Source organism: Thermothelomyces thermophilus, chromosome 7, assembly GCF_000226095.1.
Source record: "Thermothelomyces thermophilus ATCC 42464 chromosome 7, complete sequence".
NCBI classification, from domain to species: domain Eukaryota; kingdom Fungi; phylum Ascomycota; class Sordariomycetes; order Sordariales; family Chaetomiaceae; genus Thermothelomyces; species Thermothelomyces thermophilus.
The window spans coordinates 4,050,305-4,071,249 of record NC_016478.1 but is presented as its reverse complement, the minus strand read 5'-3'; the positions used below and the strand labels follow the sequence as shown (position 1 = coordinate 4,071,249).

The 20,945-nt window shown below is 55.7% G+C and overlaps 8 protein-coding genes across 8 annotated transcripts; 4 read left to right on the top strand and 4 right to left on the bottom strand.

Annotated features, from left to right (window-relative positions):
- The first annotated feature begins 487 nt into the window (after positions 1-487).
- MYCTH_2313219 (uncharacterized protein) lies at positions 488-2,541 on the top strand. Its single transcript, XM_003667354.1, has 4 exons — positions 488-745; positions 910-919; positions 987-1,037; positions 1,129-2,541. Exons 1-4 carry the CDS (start codon positions 641-643, stop codon positions 2,226-2,228), a joined length of 1,266 nt encoding a protein of 421 aa, XP_003667402.1. The 5' UTR covers positions 488-640; the 3' UTR covers positions 2,229-2,541.
- Positions 2,514-3,850, bottom strand: MYCTH_2313216 (uncharacterized protein). The gene is made up of 2 exons (XM_003667353.1): positions 3,644-3,850; positions 2,514-3,575 (listed from the first exon to the last, which is right to left on the bottom strand). The coding sequence occupies exons 1-2, from the start codon at positions 3,785-3,787 to the stop codon at positions 2,652-2,654; spliced, it is 1,068 nt and encodes a 355-aa protein (XP_003667401.1). The 5' UTR covers positions 3,788-3,850; the 3' UTR covers positions 2,514-2,651.
- A 150-nt stretch (positions 3,851-4,000) lies between these two features.
- On the top strand, positions 4,001-5,139 carry MYCTH_2313215 (uncharacterized protein). Its single transcript, XM_003667352.1, has one exon. It carries the CDS (start codon positions 4,173-4,175, stop codon positions 4,953-4,955), a length of 783 nt encoding a protein of 260 aa, XP_003667400.1. The 5' UTR covers positions 4,001-4,172; the 3' UTR covers positions 4,956-5,139.
- Position 5,140: 1 nt separating this feature from the next.
- MYCTH_2313212 (uncharacterized protein) lies at positions 5,141-7,856 on the bottom strand. The gene is made up of 4 exons (XM_003667351.1): positions 7,625-7,856; positions 7,374-7,532; positions 7,065-7,297; positions 5,141-6,991 (listed from the first exon to the last, which is right to left on the bottom strand). The coding sequence occupies exons 1-4, from the start codon at positions 7,670-7,672 to the stop codon at positions 5,293-5,295; spliced, it is 2,139 nt and encodes a 712-aa protein (XP_003667399.1). The 5' UTR covers positions 7,673-7,856; the 3' UTR covers positions 5,141-5,292.
- Positions 7,857-8,656: 800 nt separating this feature from the next.
- Positions 8,657-11,553, bottom strand: MYCTH_2313211 (uncharacterized protein). Its single transcript, XM_003667350.1, has one exon. It carries the CDS (start codon positions 11,086-11,088, stop codon positions 8,947-8,949), a length of 2,142 nt encoding a protein of 713 aa, XP_003667398.1. The 5' UTR covers positions 11,089-11,553; the 3' UTR covers positions 8,657-8,946.
- A 1,022-nt stretch (positions 11,554-12,575) lies between these two features.
- On the top strand, positions 12,576-13,778 carry MYCTH_2313210 (uncharacterized protein). The gene is made up of 2 exons (XM_003667349.1): positions 12,576-12,674; positions 12,738-13,778. Exon 2 carries the CDS (start codon positions 12,818-12,820, stop codon positions 13,592-13,594), a length of 777 nt encoding a protein of 258 aa, XP_003667397.1. The 5' UTR covers positions 12,576-12,674; positions 12,738-12,817; the 3' UTR covers positions 13,595-13,778.
- A 173-nt stretch (positions 13,779-13,951) lies between these two features.
- Positions 13,952-16,333, bottom strand: MYCTH_2313207 (uncharacterized protein). The gene is made up of 4 exons (XM_003667348.1): positions 15,613-16,333; positions 15,456-15,554; positions 14,504-15,393; positions 13,952-14,438 (listed from the first exon to the last, which is right to left on the bottom strand). Exons 1-4 carry the CDS (start codon positions 16,262-16,264, stop codon positions 14,310-14,312), a joined length of 1,770 nt encoding a protein of 589 aa, XP_003667396.1. The 5' UTR covers positions 16,265-16,333; the 3' UTR covers positions 13,952-14,309.
- A 1,787-nt stretch (positions 16,334-18,120) lies between these two features.
- MYCTH_2313202 (uncharacterized protein) lies at positions 18,121-19,036 on the top strand. Its single transcript, XM_003667347.1, has 2 exons — positions 18,121-18,631; positions 18,700-19,036. The coding sequence occupies exons 1-2, from the start codon at positions 18,365-18,367 to the stop codon at positions 19,003-19,005; spliced, it is 573 nt and encodes a 190-aa protein (XP_003667395.1). The 5' UTR covers positions 18,121-18,364; the 3' UTR covers positions 19,006-19,036.
- Positions 19,037-20,945: the final 1,909 nt, after the last annotated feature.

The following is a 20,945-nucleotide window of genomic DNA, read 5'->3' as shown; positions in this document are numbered from 1 at the left end:
CCTGATTTTCCTGTACCTAACTAGATACCCGAACGTTCCGTTGATCACTAGTCATCTCCGGGCAATTGGGAAGCAGATAGTACGGTACATACTTCCTTTGGTCAGACCTGGCTCCTCCCATATAACACTAGACCCAACCCGAGTCGCCATGTTCAACCCCCTCTGGTGTTATCAGTGAGGTCGAATTTGGCAAGATGAGAATCAGCCACTTGCCTTGGCTGTGGCTGGGGTGATTTCGGCCCAGGATGACAAGCGCTCCAATGATTATGATCCGAGAGAAGTCCGGGGTTGAACAAAGGGAGTGAAGCGAAAGGGTTAGGGTTTAGTGCGTCTCTAACATTCTCGTTTCCTGGATCGTGGTGCGGGTGGGTGTCGGCCGAGGTCGGGGAGGCAGGAACGGGAAGCCGCTCCGTTGGCTCCGTCCGGGGCGGGCAATTTTGCCAATTGGCCAAACAGCGCTTTGAGCCCCACCAGGAACAGGCCATCAGCAGTGCATTTCACACATGAGATCCACAGTGGACAGCGCCGAGGAACCCAAGCTGCGAAAGTCCACCTTGCTCCGAATCTCCTCCTCCAGGTTGTTGCCTCTTCAACAAAGCAAACCTGCGGAGAATCGTCACCACTCTCCCTCACAGACATCATGCTTTCGTCGCTCCGAATTGCGTCGCGGCGGGCGGCCGTGGCCCGCAATTTCTCGGCAGTGCGCGCTGCCTCCACGTGGGCCAACGTTCCTCAAGGTCCTCCTGTATGTTTGTGTTGCTCGACTCTTTGCCTACCTTCATCGGACGCTTTGTGCTTGTGCAACGAGCTGACCCAATCCGCCGCAGGACGTAGGTGTTTAGTCCGAAGCTCCCGAATCTCCATTGGGCCATGACTTGCTGACCAGCCTTCTTTTGCACCTTTTTCCAGGCCATTCTCGGTATGCGCCGACGTCCCGCTCGGCCATGACGCCACGCAGAAGAATACTGATAATTGTTGTTGCGTAGGCATCACGGAAGCCTTCAAGGCCGACCCGTTCGAAAAGAAGATCAACCTTGGTTCGTTCGAGTCCCCAATGACACTACACCGCCCACATTGGTGAAGCCAGGTTGTGTGGAGCGACTAACACGTGGTGCCATCTCCTTGTAGGTGTCGGCGCCTACCGCGATGACAAGGGCAAGCCGTACGTGCTGCCGTCTGTGCGCAAGGCCGAGGAGAAGGTGATCGCGTCGCGCCTGAACAAGGAGTATGCCGGCATCACGGGCGTGCCCGAGTTCACCAAGGCCGCTGCCGTGCTCGCCTACGGCAAGGACAGCTCGGCCCTCGACCGTTTGGCAATCACCCAGTCCATCTCGGGCACCGGCGCTCTGCGCATCGGCGCCGCCTTCCTCTCCCGCTTCTACCCGGGTGCCAAGACCATCTACATCCCGACCCCGTCGTGGGCCAACCATGCCGCCGTCTTCAAGGACTCGGGCCTCCAGGTCGAGAAGTATGCCTACTACAACAAGGACACCATCCGCCTCGACTTTGAGGGCATGATTGCCGACATCAACAAGGCCCCCAACGGCAGCATCTTCCTGTTCCACGCCTGCGCCCACAACCCCACCGGTGTCGACCCTACCCAGGAGCAGTGGAAGGAGATCGAGGCCGCCGTCAAGGCCAAGGGCCACTTCGCCTTCTTCGACATGGCCTACCAGGGCTTCGCCAGCGGCGACATCCACCGGGACGCCTTCGCGGTGCGCTATTTCGTCGAGAAGGGCCACAACATCTGCCTGGCCCAGTCCTTCGCCAAGAACATGGGCCTGTACGGCGAGCGCACCGGCGCCTTCTCCATTGTGTGCGCCGACGCCGAGGAGCGCAAGCGCGTTGACTCGCAGATCAAGATCCTGGTGCGCCCCATGTACTCGAACCCGCCCATCCACGGCGCCCGCATCGCCGCCGAGATCCTCAACACCCCCGAGCTGTACGACCAGTGGCTCGTCGAGGTCAAGGAGATGGCCAACCGCATCATCACCATGCGTGCCCTGCTCAAGGAGAACCTCGAGAAGCTCGGCTCTAAGCACGACTGGAGCCACATTACCAGCCAGATCGGCATGTTCGCCTACACCGGCCTGACCCCGGAACAGATGGAGAAGTTGGCCAAGGAGCACAGCGTCTACGCCACCCGTGACGGCCGCATCTCGGTTGCCGGCATCACCACCGACAACGTCGGCCGCCTGGCCGAGGCCATCTTCAAGGTCAAGGGCTAAGTTGCTTGTTCCTTGACGAGAAACAAAAGGAGCGGGCGAGGAGTTGGGGTAATGGCTGAATGAACGGTTGGCTGACTGGGTTTCCTGTATTTGACTTGATCCATTTCCACCCACCCCCTCCCCCCACCCCCGGGTGTTGTATCTCATGGACGTCTCGCATCATTAGACTGTACCCCTATCTAGAGACCGTTGATACAAGGGTGTATGTCGGCTAGGTGGTCATTGTTTGTACAGGACCAGAAAAGTTTCCCTCTTTCTTGTCAACGGGTACAGAAGAAAGGATAGAGGAAGAATGTGTAAAACCTTGCTTTCATTAATGAGCCTGTCCTTTGGGACGCGTCAATTCTAATTATGTCATCCTTTTCAAAAGGCCAGGATTTCACATCTCCCAAACTGCCCGTTCGACTCCAGCAGCACGGGGTGTCACGCTCGCCCTAGCCTTTCCAGATCGGTCCTTACTTCCTCGATCTGTCGGCTCATGTCACGATATACCCGTGCCATCTCCCTCATGACCTTCTCCTTGCCAGTCCTCTCCCCATTATTTGACCCTGCGTCGTCTCCGTCCAGCCCGTACGCCTCCAGTTCCGCCCTGAGAGTACGGATAGCCTCGTTCAACCGCCCTTTTGCGTCCCGCAAGTGACTCGCATAATTTGCCAAGGCCCGTGCCGCCTCGGGCGTGTACGTTTCGCGCCGGGCGAGCCACAGTGTCGTCTCAGCCTCGGCCTCCTGCCGCTGCGCTGTCAAGGCTGCCTCGGTGGCGCGGAACTCAAGGGACCGCGCGATGGGGCCGTGCTTCGCTTCGAGGACGCGGAGGAGTTGCGAAACGACACCTGCCTGTTCTCGCAGCAGAGCCGTGAGCTGTGTGGCGGCTGAAAGGCGGGCGCGGCTGAGCTCGGCTTTGCGGTCCGCAACGGTAGACGCCAGTGAGGCGGCATAGGTCGGTAGGGCGGGTATGGAGCGGTGGACGAAGGACGGGTTCGTCGTGGGGTTGGCTATTCGTGCGAGGTGCACGGCCGAAGCGTGCAGCGTGGAGGAGACCAGCCTTGCAAGTTGCGGCAGGTGCGTGGGGAAGTCGGAAAGAGGCGGATTGGAGAGTAGCAACGTCACAGATTCGTGCGATAAGTCTGATGGTGCATCGAGAAGCGTAGGGAGGAGAAGGAGGAGGTCGAGGAGCGGCGCTGGAAGATCTACCGACGCCGGGGTCTCTTGCTGCTGCGGCCGTGGTCGTGATTTGGATAAAGAGGGCACGGGCGCATGTTGGGTCTGTAAGGACTGCGGGTTCGCATTTGATATTGCATGTTTAAGAAGATGTTGTTTAGCAGCTCGAAGTCGATACTCGTTCAACTCCTGGCGACACGGTCAATGAATCGCTTGGCGGGATCAGCCCAGTCAGCAAGGTAATCTATCATCATTACCTCCGTCACCGCTCGGCGCTCTTTTGTCGCCGGCCCACTCTTGGTAGAACCATCAGGGTTGAGCACCGCGGTTGTTAATTTGGTATATAGTGCCGCAAACTCTGGATTGGCTTGCAAGATGCTGTGGTCGACTGGAGGAAGCATGGCGAATTGTGGGCGGGGTGTGCACGAAGTGGCAGTTAAATGAGTCGATGACGGACCGTCGCGCCCCTGCCATTGGGCAAACCCAGGGCGCGGCAAGCACCCCACGAGAGCATGTGACCGCGTTTCAGAGTGACGAAAAGCGCGCCAGCTGAGAGAACGGACTTGACACCTGGCACGGTACTTGACAGCCCGCCGAAATTTTGACCGTGTGCAAAGCAGGCCTGCAGCTGCCGCAGCTTGCTGCTGGGTCCAAATCCCATTCTGATTCACTTGTTGACGAGGGAGTCAATTGAGCGTCTCCCCGTCCAGCAATTCGCCAATGCCGCGGTTTTAACACCGGTTCACCTGATCATCTTCCACACGCCGGAAGTGCGAACAAAAGACAATGCCACCATCACTGCCCCTGCAGACGTGCCTGCGGGCAGGCTCGAGGCCGACGACCTCCCTCTCGAGTTTCCTGAAGACCACCGTGACCACAACCATCACAGTCGCAACGACAACGAGGACTCTGGCCACGACCGCGCCGTCGCACTATAAGCAACCGCGCGTACCCGGCTCGGACATTCCCATACCCTCTGCTTCGGGGGCGCACCCGGAAATCCCGCCCTACCCCCACGGACCGCGGCCCTTCTACCACCAGTCCAACACGGGCCTGTACGGCTCCGCGCGCATCCGTTTCGGAAACCACGTGTCGGAGAAGTTCGAGGTCAAGGCGCGGCGCAAGTGGCGGCCCAACGTGCACCAGAAGCGGCTGTGGTCGGCGTCGCTCGGCGTCTTCGTGCGCACCCGCGTCACCACCCGCGTGCTGCGCACCATCGACAAGGTCGGCGGCCTCGACGAGTACCTGCTCGGAATCAAGCCGCAGCGAGTCAAGGACTTGGGTCCCTGGGGATGGAAGCTGCGATGGCGCATCATGCAGACGCCCGCCGTGCGCGCACGGTTTGCGGCCGAGCGCGAGGCACTCGGCCTGCCGCCCAAGGAGGAGGAGGAGCTGAGGCAGGAGGCGAACCGCCCACTGCCCGACGGGACCGCTGCTGGGGATGCGTTGATGGCCGAGACGAATCAGATGCTGGCGGATGAGGCCGAATTTGAGCTTGGCTCGGAAGCCTCCGAGGCCTCCGAGGGAGCACAGGACGGGTTCATGAGGGAAGAGAAGCCAAGGCAATAAGGTCCCGCTGGATATGACGGCCGGTTGTCTCCGGTGACATTGCCATACTACAAAACTGTATCATATCTGTATTCTGGATGCGTAAATTTGCATGGCGTTCCATGTTACCAGCCTACGGCTCCGTGAAGGTCATTGTAGAATAGAGAGAGATGTGGCTTCCTGATCAAGGGGGGATTTGGACGCATGCATGTGCTGATACTGGGAACGCATTGCCCCAGAACAAGTGCGAATTCTCTGCGGATCTATGTGTCTATGCTACCACACGCCATTCATATGCATCGCCGAGATCCCAAAGAGTGACCACCCGCTACCATTTTCATCATCGTGACGCAGTCTCTCAGAACCGTAAGTCCCAGCCGATCTTGGGGCCCAGCTTGGGCAATTCATCAGCAACGCTCTGCACATCCTTGTCGCCGCGGCCGCTCAGGCAAATGACCACGTCTTGATCTTTGTTCATGGTCTTTGCCAACTCAATGGCGCCATAGATACCATGCGACGACTCCAAGGCGGGGATGATGCCCTCCAGCTGGCTCATTAGGCGAAAACCGATAAAGGCCTGGGCATCTGTGGCAGCGATAAACTTGGCGCGTTCCGTGTCCTTCCAGTTGGACAGCTCCGGCCCCACGCCGGGGTAGTCCAGGCCGGCCGAGACGGAGTGGGTGTCGCTGATCTGACCGTGTTCATTCTGCAGGATATAGGTCCGGACCCCGTGAAGGACGCCCTTGGTGCCGGCAGAGAGAGTAGCACTGTGACGGGATGTGTCGATGCCATCACCGCCGGCCTCGACGCCGAGAAGCTTGACGCTTGGCTCGTTGCTGAATGGGTAGAACATGCCGACCGCGTTACTACCGCCGCCCACGCACGCCACAACAGCATCCGGAAGCTTGCCACGCTTCTCAAGCATCTGGGCCTTGGTTTCGTTACCGATGACAGACTGGAAAGTCCGGACAATGGTAGGGAAGGGATGAGGACCGATGGCGGACCCAATGATGTAGTGTGTGTCCTCTAGGTTAACAACCCAGGCGCGGAGGGCTTCGTTGACCGCATCCCGCAGGGTACGGCTGCCGGCCTCGACGGCAACAACCTTGGCGCCAAGGAGCTTCATGCGGAAGACGTTCAGAGCCTGACGGCGGACGTCCTCAGCACCCATATAGACAGTGCACTCCATGCCGAACTTGGCGCACACGGTAGCTGTGGCGACACCGTGCTGGCCGGCTCCCGTCTCGGCAATGATCTTGGTCTTGCCAAGGCGGCGGGCAAGCAGGAGCTGGCCAAGGGCGTTGTTGATTTTGTGGGAGCCGGTATGGTTGAGATCCTCGCGCTTGAGCCAGATGTTGGCGCCGCCGGCGTACTCGGTCAACCTCTCTGCCTTGTGCAAGTGGCCAGGGCGGCCCATCCAAGGGTAGTAGCTGCGGTATTCCTCCCAGAAGGAGGGATCATCCTTGATCTTGTTGAAGCCTTGCTCGAGCTCGGACAGGCAGTCCATCAGCGACTCGGGAACATACTGGCCACCAAACTCGCCAAAACGCTCGGGAATCTTGTTGTGCATAGCCGCCAGCTGTGCGACAAGGTCATCAGTGTCCTTGACAACGCCGTCCACACCGACTTCGCCGTTGGAGTCTCTGGCACCGGAGACAGCCTCGATGATGCCGACTTCCCGAGTGGCCTCATCCTCGGCCGAGGAGGTACGACCACAGAGGTAGGAGCAAAAGTCCTGAACTGCCTTGTATTCCTCGCCTTTGGCGGCCTTCTGCAGGGTGGTGACGATCATGCTGCCGACCACCACACCGTCCGCAAGCTGAGCGATAGAGACGAAGTGCTCGCGGGTGCTCACACCAAACCCAACAGCTGCGGGCTTGTCGCCACTATACTTCTTGACCCTAGACAGTAGTTCGGGAAGGTGAGCATTAATCGTGCCCAGAGCGCCCGTGACACCTTGGCGGGAGACGACGTAGATGAACGAGTCGGCCAGCTGGCATAGAATGCGCATGCGCGCGTCAGAAGTAGCCGGGGCGATGAGAGGCACATAGGAGAGTCTGCAGGCGGCCATTGTTAGTCTGTTTCTTTTCCTTCGACAAAAAAAAAAAAAAATTGTTGTCGGGAACATACCCTCCCTTGCTGCACCACTTGCGGAAGGAGATGGCCTCCTCAGGAGGAAGGTCGACGACGATGAACCCATTAATGCCAGCCTCGATGCAGTCCTTCATAAGGCGCTCCTCTCCGTAGCTAAGCAGAGGGTTGTAGTAGCCCATAAGCAGAATGGGAGCGCGCACGCCGAGCTTGCGAGCGTCTCGGACCATCTGCAGAGTCGACTCAATTGTAACGCCATTTTGGAGGGCAATCTGTATTCGGACATGACATGGTCAGCGTCTCTCGTGCCGAGATTGAGGCCCTAGCCAATGCATCGGAAAGGCTCACGGTGTTGGCGGTCTGGATGGTCGGGCCATCAGCAATGGGATCGGTGAAGGGCACACCGAGCTCTATGATGTCGGCGCCACCCTTCTGCATGGAGAGGAGGACATTGGGGGTCGACTCGGCCGTAGGGTAGCCGGCGGTGACATAAGTGACGAGCGCAGCCTACAATGGCTCCGGCGGTTAGCAACTTGTTGCCATGTTTCGCGCGATGTCGTGCGGACGCGGCGGGGATGGCGGGGCAATTGCATGCTTACCCTGTTCTGGGCCTTGCAACGCTGGAACGTCTGCTTAATGGCCTCCATGATGTGCGATTGGAATTAATTGATACGCAAAGCTTGGTGGCCTCCTTACCAAGCAAACGGTTCCCGCAGCGGAAAGATGTGCAAAGGGCTGATCAACTTGCAAATCCCTTTGGCAACGCGGGTTAAAAAGAAGTTCAAAAGCCAACCATGGGAGGCGAGGGGCAGGTTGACTCACTAGTGTACGGATTACTGTGTACGGAGTATAATTTTGTTTGGATCAAACCCCGCAGCGCCACCAAGGTACCGGAAGGCCCGCCGAGCTCGGGGCCCCACGCGCTCTGCGGCCAAGGCAAAATCGTAGGGCCTTCTTCCGGCTGGTGCCAACCCAAACTGGACCGGGCCAAGCGATAGTTATTTTACTATGTAGATGGCCATGACCAAACGAACGGAACTCAATACGGAACTCAATACAGCAAAGTTACGGAGTAGAACAGATTGCCAAGACCGGTGTTGACCACTACCTCTAGAGCAGCAACCAGATGAGAATGAGCCTCACCGACATTGTTCTTTCGGTCTAGGTACACAACAAGACGGGTGTGCGCGAAACTGAAGCGCTCGGGAAAGATCGATCCGTAGTATACAACATTTTCGAAACTGGCAATGGAAGATGCAGATCTCGGCGGGATCCGGTGGCGGGAACTGACATCACAGGCGTATTTTCCATATTCCCCTCTAAATAAACGGGGTATGGAGAACATTGTACAGACTCAATCTGTTATTGGATTCCATCGTTATCAGCTGCAGGCAAAAGTTTCGCCATCCTCGACGCATCGTGTGTGTGAGGCATGTTTGTCTGTTCCTGATGCACGTACCGCACATAACGTATTGTACCTTACGTTCCAGACGGATATTACGGTAGTATGTAAGGTACTTCAGGCAAGGTACCTTACCATGATGCACGCTTGGGGCGCAAAAGGCGGATGAACACTTATCCACGCGAGCGTGGCAACAATGCAAGGGTGCTGATGATTCACATTAAGAACCGCCCGAGGGCACGCAGTCAACAATCACTTCAATCTCGGGTATCTTCTTCATCTACCGGATAAACAAAAAGAAGAGAAAGAAAAAGAAAAAGAAACAGAAACAGAAAAAGAAAACGCGACGCGACTTGCCAGCAATCCATCCGTCTTATTCAGGGGCAGCACAGCCCTGCCGCACTCCACCCCATGCTAAACGGGAGAGTACATACGTTTTGGTGGTAATGGCGGCAGCGAGAACTCCCACTCGTCTGTCGACTGGTCGTCTAAATCAGGACGCGGGCGAGCAGACCGCCCCTAGCGGCCTGGGCCTTCTACTTCCGGATAACTGCTCTTTCTGGTGTGCGACGGCCACCTCTCGGGACCCGGTCGCCCTTTCTTGACACTGCCCGCGTACAAAACGTCGTTGTAGTCGGCGCCGGGTTGGTGCTCGCTCATCCTATCCGTGCTGCCGCTGCCGCTGCTTCCCGGCGCCTTTACTCCGTACTGCTCGCCGCCCTCTGCACGCGTCTTCTCCTTCTGCACCGAAGCCGCCAGGGCACGGAGTGCACCGGTGAGGACAACGATGACGTATACCAGTAGGAGGGCGGTCGAGATGAGAGCCTCCTGGACGATGCCGTGCTCGAGTTTCGTGATGACCTGGTTGACGGCCGAGGTGATCTCGTCAGTGGTCACGGTGGAGGGGGAAGCCAAGAAGCTCGTCAAGTCGCTGTCACCGCTGATACTATCGTTGGCTCCTCGCGAGAAGATGTTGTCAGCGAAGAGGGGTAGCGTGACGTGCGCGTGGTCATGGACCCAAGTGAGGCCCTTCTCGACTGTCTCGATCTTGCGTGTGATGAGGCAGCCGACCAAGTTGCGTGCCGTGTTTAGGAGAATGGTGTCCTTGAAAAGACTGGTGATGGCCTTGTCGATCTCCTCGTCAAAGGTGTTGAGTGTGTTGTTGACCGCAGTTGTCGCGTTGGTTACCCAGCCGAACATATCGTTATTGATATCGTCCTGGAGCTTGATGATGACGCCATTGGCATTGTCGGCCCAGTCTGTCGACACATCGCGCAGTGTCTGCACGACGTCACCGGCGAAGTCGCCGACCTGATCAGCCAGAGCCGGGGCTTCCTTCCGAATGGAGTGGAGAATGATGACCTGGCAGAGGCAGGAGAAGAAACCGGCCATGGCGAGCGACAGGACAAAGAGCGCAGGGAGCGAGGTTCCATACGCAACGGTCCATCTGACAAGCAGCCGCGTTTTTAGGTTCTTGAGCTTGGACGCCAGCCACAGTCCAAATCCGGCCGTCACGGGCCTCGAAGAAAGGTATACGACGTCCATCGCATCGTATCCCCGCTCAGTGAACACTCGAGAGCGCTCCTTCTCTTTCCGCCAGCGGCGGACCTCGATGTATCCCATCCCGAGCATCGCCAGGACAGCTAGGATCGGGATGACAACCGAGAATGCAATCTTGGCCTTGGCGACAATATCGAAGAGCGTTTCGAAGAAATCATTGAGGAACGAGTTGTCGGAACAGAAGGAGAGGGCCTGTTTCTTGGCCACAGGGAAGACTGACTCGTCAAATTTGTACGACCCCAGGCTGCTGTTGACTTGATCCTTAAGAAAGTTGAACGGGATCGCGATGGCATTTTTTGTGAAGTTCTCCACCTCGTCGAAGGTCGGGATGCTGGTGTTTAGGGACACCAAGTCTTTCACGAGGTCCTTGCTGTTGACCTTAATGTTCTTCAAGTCGTCAAGGTTCTTGGTGATGTCGATCTTGGGGAGGTCAAAGTCGATTCCGCCGAGGAAGCTGGACAACTTGTCGGGGATCTCGTTGATGGCGTCCTGAACGTCAGAAACGGAATCGGCGATCTGACCGGTGATGGTGTTGATGGCGCTATTCATAACCTTGGTGGCCCCCTCCACAACCTTGACCGAGACATCCAGACCGCCGTGGATCAGGGCCGCAATTAGGCAAGCATATGTCCCAACGAACAAGTTGATGATGAAGAAAATGAGGCTCTCGACGCCCGTCATAATCAGCATCAGCGTCTGGACCATGCCCGAAATAGCCTTGGTGATACCCTCGGAGGCCAGAGAGTTGACGCCGACAGACAGGTAGTGCGGCATGGATGCCATGGCGCTGCCGACATCTTCGACCTTGGTGCATGCTGAGAGGGCTTTGACCTTCGCGTCGCCGATGTTGTCGTCGAGGCTAGCAGTAAGAATGAGGACGCGAACGAGGACGAGAATCAGGAGTACGGTCCAGCGGTTGAACCAGAGCTGTGAGAGCCTTGCTCGGAGTCCCAAGTACGGCGTGATTGTGGGCGCCGTGTGGGCGTGGGGCTGCAGCTGTTCAGTCCGGGGCTCGTTATGCAGGTCGAGCGTTTGCCAGGTTTCGTGATTTAGGCTTGGAGGGACATGAGGCACTGCCCCGGGCTTTTCGTTATAGAACATGATGCAATCTGTGGATCGCCCGGATAAGGGAACCGGTGGCCGCCGAGTAGAATATTGGTGATGTATCAGTGTGCCTTGAACGGATTACGTCTACCGAATTAGGAATGTTGACGTGATTGGTGTCGATGTAGACCAGCTACCGTATGCTAAAGAGAACGAGAATGGGAAAAAGAAAAGAAGAAGAAGAGAAAGCAATGCTAAGGAGCGGGATGGCCCGTATACTCTATTGATGCATGATTCTATGTGCGTGACAATGGGATGGAGGACAAGAGAGTGGTGAAGTGCTTGAACAATAGCAATGAAGGGCTACAATAGAAGCTGGTGCGTGGTCACTATAAAAGAGACGCCGGCCAGAAAGAGGCCGCATGACTTGGGTTGTAACAAAGAAGAAATTTGAAGATAGATACTGCCATGGTTCTTCTTTGTTCGGGCAACCAAGGCCAATCCGTCACTGTTGACGTTGCAAACTTGAAGCGCTTGCTGTTCAACACTTGTAAGCGCCCGGCGTTCAAGAGCCAATCATTTTCCGCGAACAGGGGTCTCACAGCGGCTGCCGAAACGTCTTGGCAAAGTCGGCGGGAAGAGAGAAGTCGCGAGAGCCAGTATTATTGTACCGACTTTGAGAAGGGAACAACAAGAAAACATCCGTCTGTTAGGTACCAGTGACGGTCAGGCCGAGGCGTTGATCAAAGGGTCTTACTGCGCCTTCGCGAGCCGCCAGGTAAATGGAGCCGGATGTAGCCTGCCCTTAAACTGCGGCGACCACGATTGGAAAGAACACACAACCAGACGAAAACAGCCCCCGAAACTGCTGCTTCCCCAGTGACCGGGCCAGAATGCAGTGGCCGATAGCACATCAAGTACTATCTGTAGTGTCAACAGGGGTCAAAAGAAGGAAGGAACGAGCATCATTGTAGGGAGGGACTAAATAATATGTAAGTCATAGTAAGGTACGTAGTGTTGTGGTAATTAATAGTCACGCCTGCACCTGCCCTGCCGCGTTTTCTAAGAATAAGCGTCATCGCGAAGTCACCACAAAGCACAATCAGGCCTATGCGGGCCGAGACCTACAACCATAAATTGCCACAAGCCTGGGAAATCTTTCCCTCTTTTCCATTTCCTGCGTTTACGAACATCTATTGCTTTTTACAACCAAACGTCTCTCAGCTCCGCTCAACAAGAAAAATCCGCACCCGCGATGGAGGCGTGTTCGAATTTGTTGGCACCAAACGAGGCTGCCACCTTGGGCGACCTTGCAGCAAACAAACCCGACAAGATGCGGCGTGTCCTCCAAGCCATTGTGTCCGACATCGATGCCATGGATACTGTAGCATCCGACATCCGCCCGGCCTGTGAACCTGTCACAGACTACATCACCGAGGTAGAAACGCGGTGCGCCCTCTTCGACCAGTTTCGCGCGTTAATATCGATTAAATATCCAAATGCAGCAACCCTCGCCTTGTTTCTGGTCGCGCCTATCGACGAGATTCGCGTTTTTCTAAATGTCGCCCGCAATCCCCAGCCAGAGTTAACACTCTCTCAATGGGATGCCGCTGTTTTCGGCGCACCAGAAGCAATGAGAGCTTGTACATTTTCTCCTCCAGCTTTCCTCTACCTACTTTTATAGATTTATACTAACCGAGACGTAGATTTTCCCAAATATAATCAGTCCGAGTCGTCTACTTTGCCGCTTATGACGGTACCTTCTGTAGTCCTCAACGAGCCGGGAATGCCTGTCTCTTCGAGCTCGGTAACAAGAAGCGGAATTGCCGATCGAGTAAAGGACCGGGATGGACGTGTTTGCGTATTTTCTGGCGTGTCCGATCCCGAGGCGGCGCATATTTTTCCGTACTCGACGATCAAAGACAGGAACTTTGGGCTCATTAGCCTGATTCTCTCACAGTTTTGGGGCTCCGAAAAATCAATGGCATGGCGTAGGATATTTGAGGATGCAGCCATTTCTAATTCTCCCAAGAACGGAATCTCCATGAGTCGCCAGATCCATTTCTGGTTCGACAAGACAAAGTTCGCCCTCAAGCCTCTCCGACAAACCCCAGAAGGTATCGTCGTACAATGGCACTGGCTGAAGGAGAGCATCCTGAAGCCACTTGTCCATATTCTCCCGAACGAGGATATTCTTCTCCAAGCTGGGGTGACAGATCGGAACTGGGGCAAGGGCTTAATAGCACACCGGGAGAGTGGTGTGAGGATCCAGACCGGTCAGACCTTCCTCCTCCGACAACACGAGGACATGCCCAGCTGGGAGCTGCTAGAGATTCAGTGGAATCTCCACCGGATTGCAGCCATCTGTGGAGCGGCCGATGTGACTGACGACTACTACTACGACTTCGAAGACCGGGATGAGCGTGGCTTCGATGAAGTCGTGGCCGCCAAACAGCGTGCCATCGCCGCCAGACAGGCCAATGCCAATGAGGGAGACGATAGTGGCAATAGCGATGGCGGGGATGGGTTTAATAAGAGCGACTCAAAAGACCGCCGCGGTTAGGACACGAGACGGATCACGGAGCGCTTACGCAGCATCACTTTAAGAAATAAAGGCAAGAGTTTAAAGGAGCTCTTCAGGACGACAATGCTTGCTTCACCTACGACAGGCACGATGCCTACCTCATCGATTGCTCGTTCCAAGGGGAAGCGTAAATCTCTCCACGATCTTGGGTGGTTTTCGAAGGACACGGAATCGAAAAAGGGTGGCTTTTCCTATCCGACAGGAACGGATCCTTGAACTTGACGATCAGCTGAGGTTGAACCGAAGCAAAATGGGGCGGGTGGTGCCGTGCTATGTGAACTGAGTGGGAAAAGGCCCATGTTGAAGACCGGCGCGAGATCGCAGACGGGAGGATTGATATTTCTTGATGATCAGAGCGAGGACCCTGAGAAACGATAAGCTCTCGGAAGCGATGCGATGCGCAGGATCAAAGTTGGTTCTCAAGCGCGAATTAGGCAGCACAAACCTCGATTCTCATCAACGTACTTCCTGTATGAATGCTACCTTCTTAGAAAATGGCCTGGAATATCCTTTGAGCGGTAATGACGATTCAGACGGGTCGGAGACATCGACATATCTAATGTAGCCGCTCCTAGGGTATGCAGATCCATCCTTTCTTTTGACGCCTCAACTCCGTGGCGAACGCGTGAGAAAACCAATGATCATGCCGTCCATTCACCACCACGCTACTTTAAGTCACCCGTTACGCCGCGATTCACTTGCGGAAACGACCGCCCTGGCGGGGTTGGCTACCGTAAGCCCTCCTGGCCTGAGGTTTCTTATCTCGGCTCAACCCTGCGGCCAGGGTGATGTCAACTCTAGGTGGGGTGGAGAAACCGAAACTCTACGCGTGCGGTCAGCCAAGAAAAACTCTCCCGAGAGCTGCTGTCACTTTGGGAGATGACCTACCTTGGCCACTTTCACCAGGTCAAGCTTGTGGACATCAAAGACGCTTCGGAGGCTGTGGGAGGCATACGCGTGGATGTAAGACCTGTAGCCATCCTTGGCGCTCTGGTTGAGATAGTAGTTGCTCGAAATGAGCTTCTCTAGCTGGGACTGAACATTGAGAATCTTGTTCTTGGGGAAGTCGTACTCGACGACGGGAACTTTGGCAGCTTTAAGGTGGGCGAGGAAGCCGAGCTCACAAGGCTGAAGGAACAGCAACGACCGCCCCTTGGAATTGTTACCTCTGGCGGTCCGGCCGACGCGGTGGATGTAGTCGCGAGGGTCATCCGGAGGATCAAATTGGACGATCCAGTCAACCTGGGGGATGTCGAGGCCGCGAGCGGCAACGTCGGTGCAGATCAGCGTACCCTGCTTTGCATTGCAGAACTCGAAGAAGGTATTGGTCCGCTTTTGCTGCTTCTGCTTTCCGTGAAGGTCAAGAACCTGCAAGTCAACGTACTGAAGAAGTTCGCTATAGTACTTGACCGAATTGCAGGACGAGAAGAACACAATGATCTTCTTCTTGGCCATCTTCTTGAGGAAGGAGAAGAGCAAAAGGAAGCGCTTGTCGGCTTCTACGACGACGTATCCCTGCTCGAGCCCCTCGACCGTGCTGTACTTCTTTTCTTCGTCGACATTGATATAGAGCGGCCCGGGTCGGAGCGAAATTCTCGCGAGGTCCTCAACCTTCGTTGTCTGTGTGGCTGAGAAAAGCATCGTTTGGCGGTCTTCTTTGGGGAGGATCTTGACGATTTGGCGCATCTCATCCTCGAAACCAATTTCCAGGATGCGGTCGGCCTCGTCGATAATAAGTGACCTAAGGTTCTTGAAGACAAATGGGGTATTCTGGAGGTCTGCCAGAAGGGGCTGTCAGTACGAGCCGGGGAGCAAGAGGCGCCAGCGATCGGGGACTTACGATCCAGCAAGCGGCCAGGAGTGGCAATCAAGAGATTGACTCCCTTACCCAGCTTATCCGCCTCTGCTCTACGATTGGCACCCCCAATGACCACTCCGTCTAGAGAACCAAGTCAGCCCAAGGCCCAGCAAGAGAGGAGAGCGAAGACCCAACTTACATGTTTGGGTGTGGTGCTTCATCAACTCCCGCGCAACGCCAAAGATCTGTAGCGCCAGCTCGCGTGTGGGCGTGACGACGATGGCTCCGGTGCCATTCCTGGGCTTGAAACGGAGGGCACTGAGCATCTCAACAGCCGGAATGAGGAAGGCGAGGGTCTTTCCGGAGCCTGTTTTGGCTGCCCCGAGAACGTCCTTTCCCGCAAGAAGGGGAGGAATGCCTCGTCGCTGGATCTCAGTCATCTTTGTAAATCCCATCTCGTCGATTGCCTTCATAGTCTTCTCGGAAAGGTTGAGTTCGGAGAATGACTGGGCGTCCGTCGACGCGGAGTGACCAAGCAACGGACCGTTTCCCTTGACAATGTCATCATCCAAATCAGCTGACCCATCCTGCTCCTCTTTCGTGTTATCCGCATCCCGCTCTGCCTTCTCGTCACCCGACTCGGACTCCTTAGAGCTTGCGCCTTCCGACTCGGAGTCCTGATCGTCAACCCCGCGGTCGTTGTTGCTGGCGCTGTCGCTGTCGCTGTTGCTCTCTTCTGGCGTCGGGTCTCTTTTCAATTTTTTCGCTTTAGAGGGCGCAGCGGCAGTCAGCTCGGACTTTGTGCCGGTGCCGTCCTTGAGCTTTCTCTTTTTGCTGAGATCGGAAGCCATCTTGAAGATTGTGCAGCACAGTCAGCTTGTTGAGTCGGCCGTGTGGCGTACATTGCTCCGCGATTTTTTTTCTGGCACCGAAATGCTTATCGATAACACTAGCTGGCTCAGAGTGGGTACAGAACAAGGCTAAGTCAGGTCTAAAGCGCGTAGTTAGTGCACGGACCTACAAGGGCACGTGTGTGCTTCCTAAGTACGGATCCGTACTCCATACTTGTACGGATTACTGTGGTATGGAACTCGGTGAATTACCGGTCCCGGCAGGGCAGCTCAGGTTGGTTGAGTTGCTCTACCTGACCTTCACGACAAGCACGGAACACAAGGGTGAACTCGAGTCACCTCCATATTACTAGGAGTTCGTACTTGATGTACGGATGCGTACAGTGGCCAATGTGTCTCGTACCTCTTGATTATGCGCAGTCGGCACCGATACTGAGGTGGGCTCCGCCAATGGGCCTGCCCCAAACCTTCTCACCGGGTGTTCTCTCCCACCCCCCCCCTGCGCGCAACCGCCTCTTTCCTTGACCTGCATAGTGCACCCACCGACCCGGTTCAGCATTCAGTTCTATAAGAACTCCTCTTACGAGCAATCCGTTGCATCGCAGCCCCAGGTTCCAGGTTGCATCTCGAGTCGGACGGCAATCCCTCCGAGGCAACTCCGACTTCGCTGACACGGACGCGACGGCGGTGGCATCGGCTGCATCCCATTCATTAATTGGACATCCTCAAGCCTGCGGGCTGCACCATTTGTTTCTTAGGGCGCTTTGCTTCGCCAATCGCAGAACCTTTTGCCACCTTCCTGGATCGGTACCATCGAGACGGTCGACCACGGCATTTGGTAACACGGGCACTGAGTGTACAATGTCTTCGGTGAGACTCTCTCTCCGGGGTCCTTCAACCCATGCTCCGGGCTTCAAATCAATCTCCTGCCTTCCCGCGGTGGCTTCGCCAAGCTGTCAACCCCATTGCTTTTGAGGCCATTCCTTCAGGTTCAGGACGCAACTCCCCTCTCGCAACGTCGTATCAAGACTCCCATCAGCCCTCCACTCTCCTTTTGCCGAATGAACTTCCCGCTTCGACTCTCACGACTGGGTTCGACTCCGCGTTCGCTTCTTACCGAACCCGGGGAAAAGATGCCAAACTGCTGCTGATCCCCTCCTGCTTCCAGGTTCTGCTGCCCCGAGGACCACGCCAACTGCACTGCATGTGTCTCGCTTCCCTGGGTCAGCCCGACCATGGGTTGTCAAAAATAGCGGTTGTGAGTGTCACTGCGTTGCCTTGTCTCTCATAAGCTTGAACCGTCAGTGTTCTGCGTGCCTACGTTCTCAAAGGATTGCTTGTTGGCACTCACAGCAAACTTGAACTCCAAAGGGCCACGGTACGTATTTTCGGAGGTGTGGGCGCACGCCGACATTCAGTCAGCCCTGCACACCTCGGTATGCCGATGCCTTGAGTCGCCAGGACGGCTTGGGGCCCCCGTTCCGAAGTCGAGAGATCTACAAGGAAGCATTTCGATGTGCTGAGTGTCTCCTGGTTGGGTCCCCTCCTGCGCCTCCCCCTCTTGGGTCTTAGGCCGGACAACCCGGCATGACTGTTCCCTTCGCTTTGCATCCCGGTGGTATCCTTGCGATGCACCGACACGGCCTAGCCGAGCTATGTCGCATTGCTGTCGTCACGAGTCTCTCTTCATTGGCGAGGGGAGGATGTAAGGCTACATGGAAACTGCATGCCATGACGGTGGGGTGAGAGCGCCCAAGCTGACCTGGGCTATTGAATACCCTGATTGACTTCGAAGTCGTGACCCTGGGCGGCAATCTTGACGGTTCTCCCACCCCGGGGAGGACGAGGCGGGTTGGGAGGGCCTTGCCCGTGGTAATGAATGTGCGCGATCCATGTGCTGTGTTGCCGGACAAGGAGGGAAGAGATTTCAGTCGAATGGGTGCTGGGAAACGGGTATATAAGACCGCCCGCTGCTCTTCCCATGGGCCTTGTCCAACAACATCTCCTCTCAGGCTTTCAAAGTAGCAAGCAGAAGATGGCCTAGCTTCCTCGTCAGAACATCACGAACCATCACCCAACCCCAGTGCGAGATTTCTCACCATGAGGTTTACGCTTCTTCTCACCTCCTTCTTGGGCATTGCCGTAGCCTTGGAACTCTCCAGATCGGAGAGCCGGGAGAGGCGTACGCGCCAGCGGTCTGCGAGGCCCAGGCTGATGACCGGCGTCGAAATGCGGACGCTGGAGTTCCGAAGCTCGGTGGGTACTCCGACCGAGAAACGGTCAAAAGGCGCACTCACGAAGGTGCCTGGCCAGCAACGGCGTACCGGAGCCCTCGAGAGTCGCGATTTCTATCAGTGCACGAACCCGGTAAGAAGCCCCTGGACGTCTCTGGCTTGTGTCAGCCCAGCTATGCACGAGCTAACCTCTTCTCCCAGGAGCTGAGGCCTTCCGTGGAGGACTGCAATGCTATCGTCAGCGAGGTCTTGTTGACTGATAACGAAGTGATCATTGCGGCCAACTCATGCCTCGTCTACTCGTTTGGAACGTGTCAGGGGTTCTTCTGCTCTCTCTGCGATACTCTGGATACCTCAACCCAGTTCATCGGCACCCAGCTGGACAACGTCGTTGCCCTATGCGTTGAAAACGGCCAGGCCGGTTCCATCGTGGGCGAGGACCCGCCGCAGTGGGATTCTGGATTCACGTATGCGGGGGAAGGGCTGCCGGCGTTTGACGTGTGCTGAGAGCATGTCTTGGAGTCTTGCAGTGGCTCGTGTTGTTGGAAGGCGGTGGCTTCTTCTCGGATCACTTTGGCTTCAGTGTTGCGCTTCTTGTTTGGCCCTCGGCCGGTTTGGAGACTTGGGTGCCGCGAAGTTGTTGTCTGTGAGTGAATAGTATGGGGGCGCTGCCACCTTGTGTCATGCCGCAGCTATAGCTTAGGATGATGAACGGGAATTGAAAAAGCTGTAGGCTGGCAGTAATAGGTTGCATTGCATCAACGGAGCCTCATAACTTCGGCTATCGTACGGCTGATTTAGGTATATTAATCTAAATCATCAAGATTGATGAAGGTGCATCATCATCCGAGGCCAACCACATGAGTGAGCGGATATAGAATACTACCTCCAACGGATAGTGAAGCCAAGGAACCTTCTCTCGACTAGACGACGTGGTCAACCGATTCACTGTCTGCCCGGTTTCTAATCGATCAACATTGTTATAGACGACAACGCGTAGACATCATTCTGTCGAGACAGACTGATAGAGGTCTGGTTATAGTGTTCAAAATAGTTCAAAAGATCGATGTCTTCTACCTACGTTTGCTAGCCCTGTGGTTCTATATAAGAAGAGGATAGGTACAAAGAACCTACCGTTTGTAGGCTCCACAGGGCTTATCTTATCTAACCTTCTGTGGACAAGTACTGCATCAAAGGTCCTCTACAGTTTGTTTTTGCCTGAAGATTTGAGTAGAGCAGCAGGCCCGAGACCCTCTCATGATAATATTATACAGCCATCATTCTCAATTCAGGAGCGTCCATTCTCTTACACATAATCAAAAACGCGGTTACTTGAAATGTAGGAATACGACAGTCCTGCGTTCAAAAATAGAAACCAGGAATGGGTATTCGGTGAACACAGACCCTCTCGCTCGGCCGAGGTTCCATGTTTGCGAAGGAAAGCCAACGGCGGGTGGGGCCAAGCTCAAGGGCCCGGCCAGCAAAGCTCTCTTGTTGACAGATAGACCGACACAGGGAAGGAGCCTGGCTTCCGCTGAGGAATTGTTCCAGTGGTAAGTGGGTAGCACGTTGCAGTCCAACCATCAGGAGGTAGCCAGGATAAGTACGGACTAGAAACATCCGTATAATGTAAGACACTACCTAATCATAAGTACCGCAGGGAGCTTAGCTAGCTGACTATCGGGCTCGGGAAGCGGCCGAAGCCGCCCGAGGCACCAACAAGTTGTGATGAGCATTCTGCGGCTTCAATTTGCTCCCCACTCTCGGTGTGCGCATGGACAAAAAGAGGATGATAACAACACGGTGTACGAAGGAAATGTTGAGCACGAGTTCTCGTCTCCTGTGTAGATGGTCATGTGAGCAGTGGCACTTTGGTTGCCCAGGAGCTGCGGATTGCTCGGCATCTGCCGAGCATGGGGCTCGGGTCGGTTAATGGGAACTGCTCGCTTCCCGGTTTCAGCCGGCCGAGTATCTAGAAGGCACTCTGACTGGACTGGAAGTTGTGCATATTTGGAAATATGAGGAGCAATTATTGATTCGGCAGAGGGCTCGCAATCAGACAGAGCGTGGGGGGAGGCGATTTGTGGTTGGCATTGCTAGATGGCGGTCAGACGGGTCCACTGGCCAAAGGCTGCCAGCTTTCGTTCCTGCAGGGAGAAAGCGAAAACCCATCGCGTCACGGGCGCTCGAACCCAGTCGAACCCAGCCTGAGCGCCCCCACTTTTAGTCTGCCTCTTCGGGTTCGTCCGGGGAAGAACGGCTGGAGCCAAAAACCCGCTGTTGGCCAGGCTCTGGCTGAACTTGGCGGCGCCATGATGCCCAGGAACCAGGATCTTCGCCCGCTGGCCCGCCTTACTTGCCGTCCCTGGGAATCCCGATGCAACAAGACAAGTGATGTAGCTCGATGCTACCGAGGTGCAGAAAGCAAAATTGCGGTTGCTCTTCTT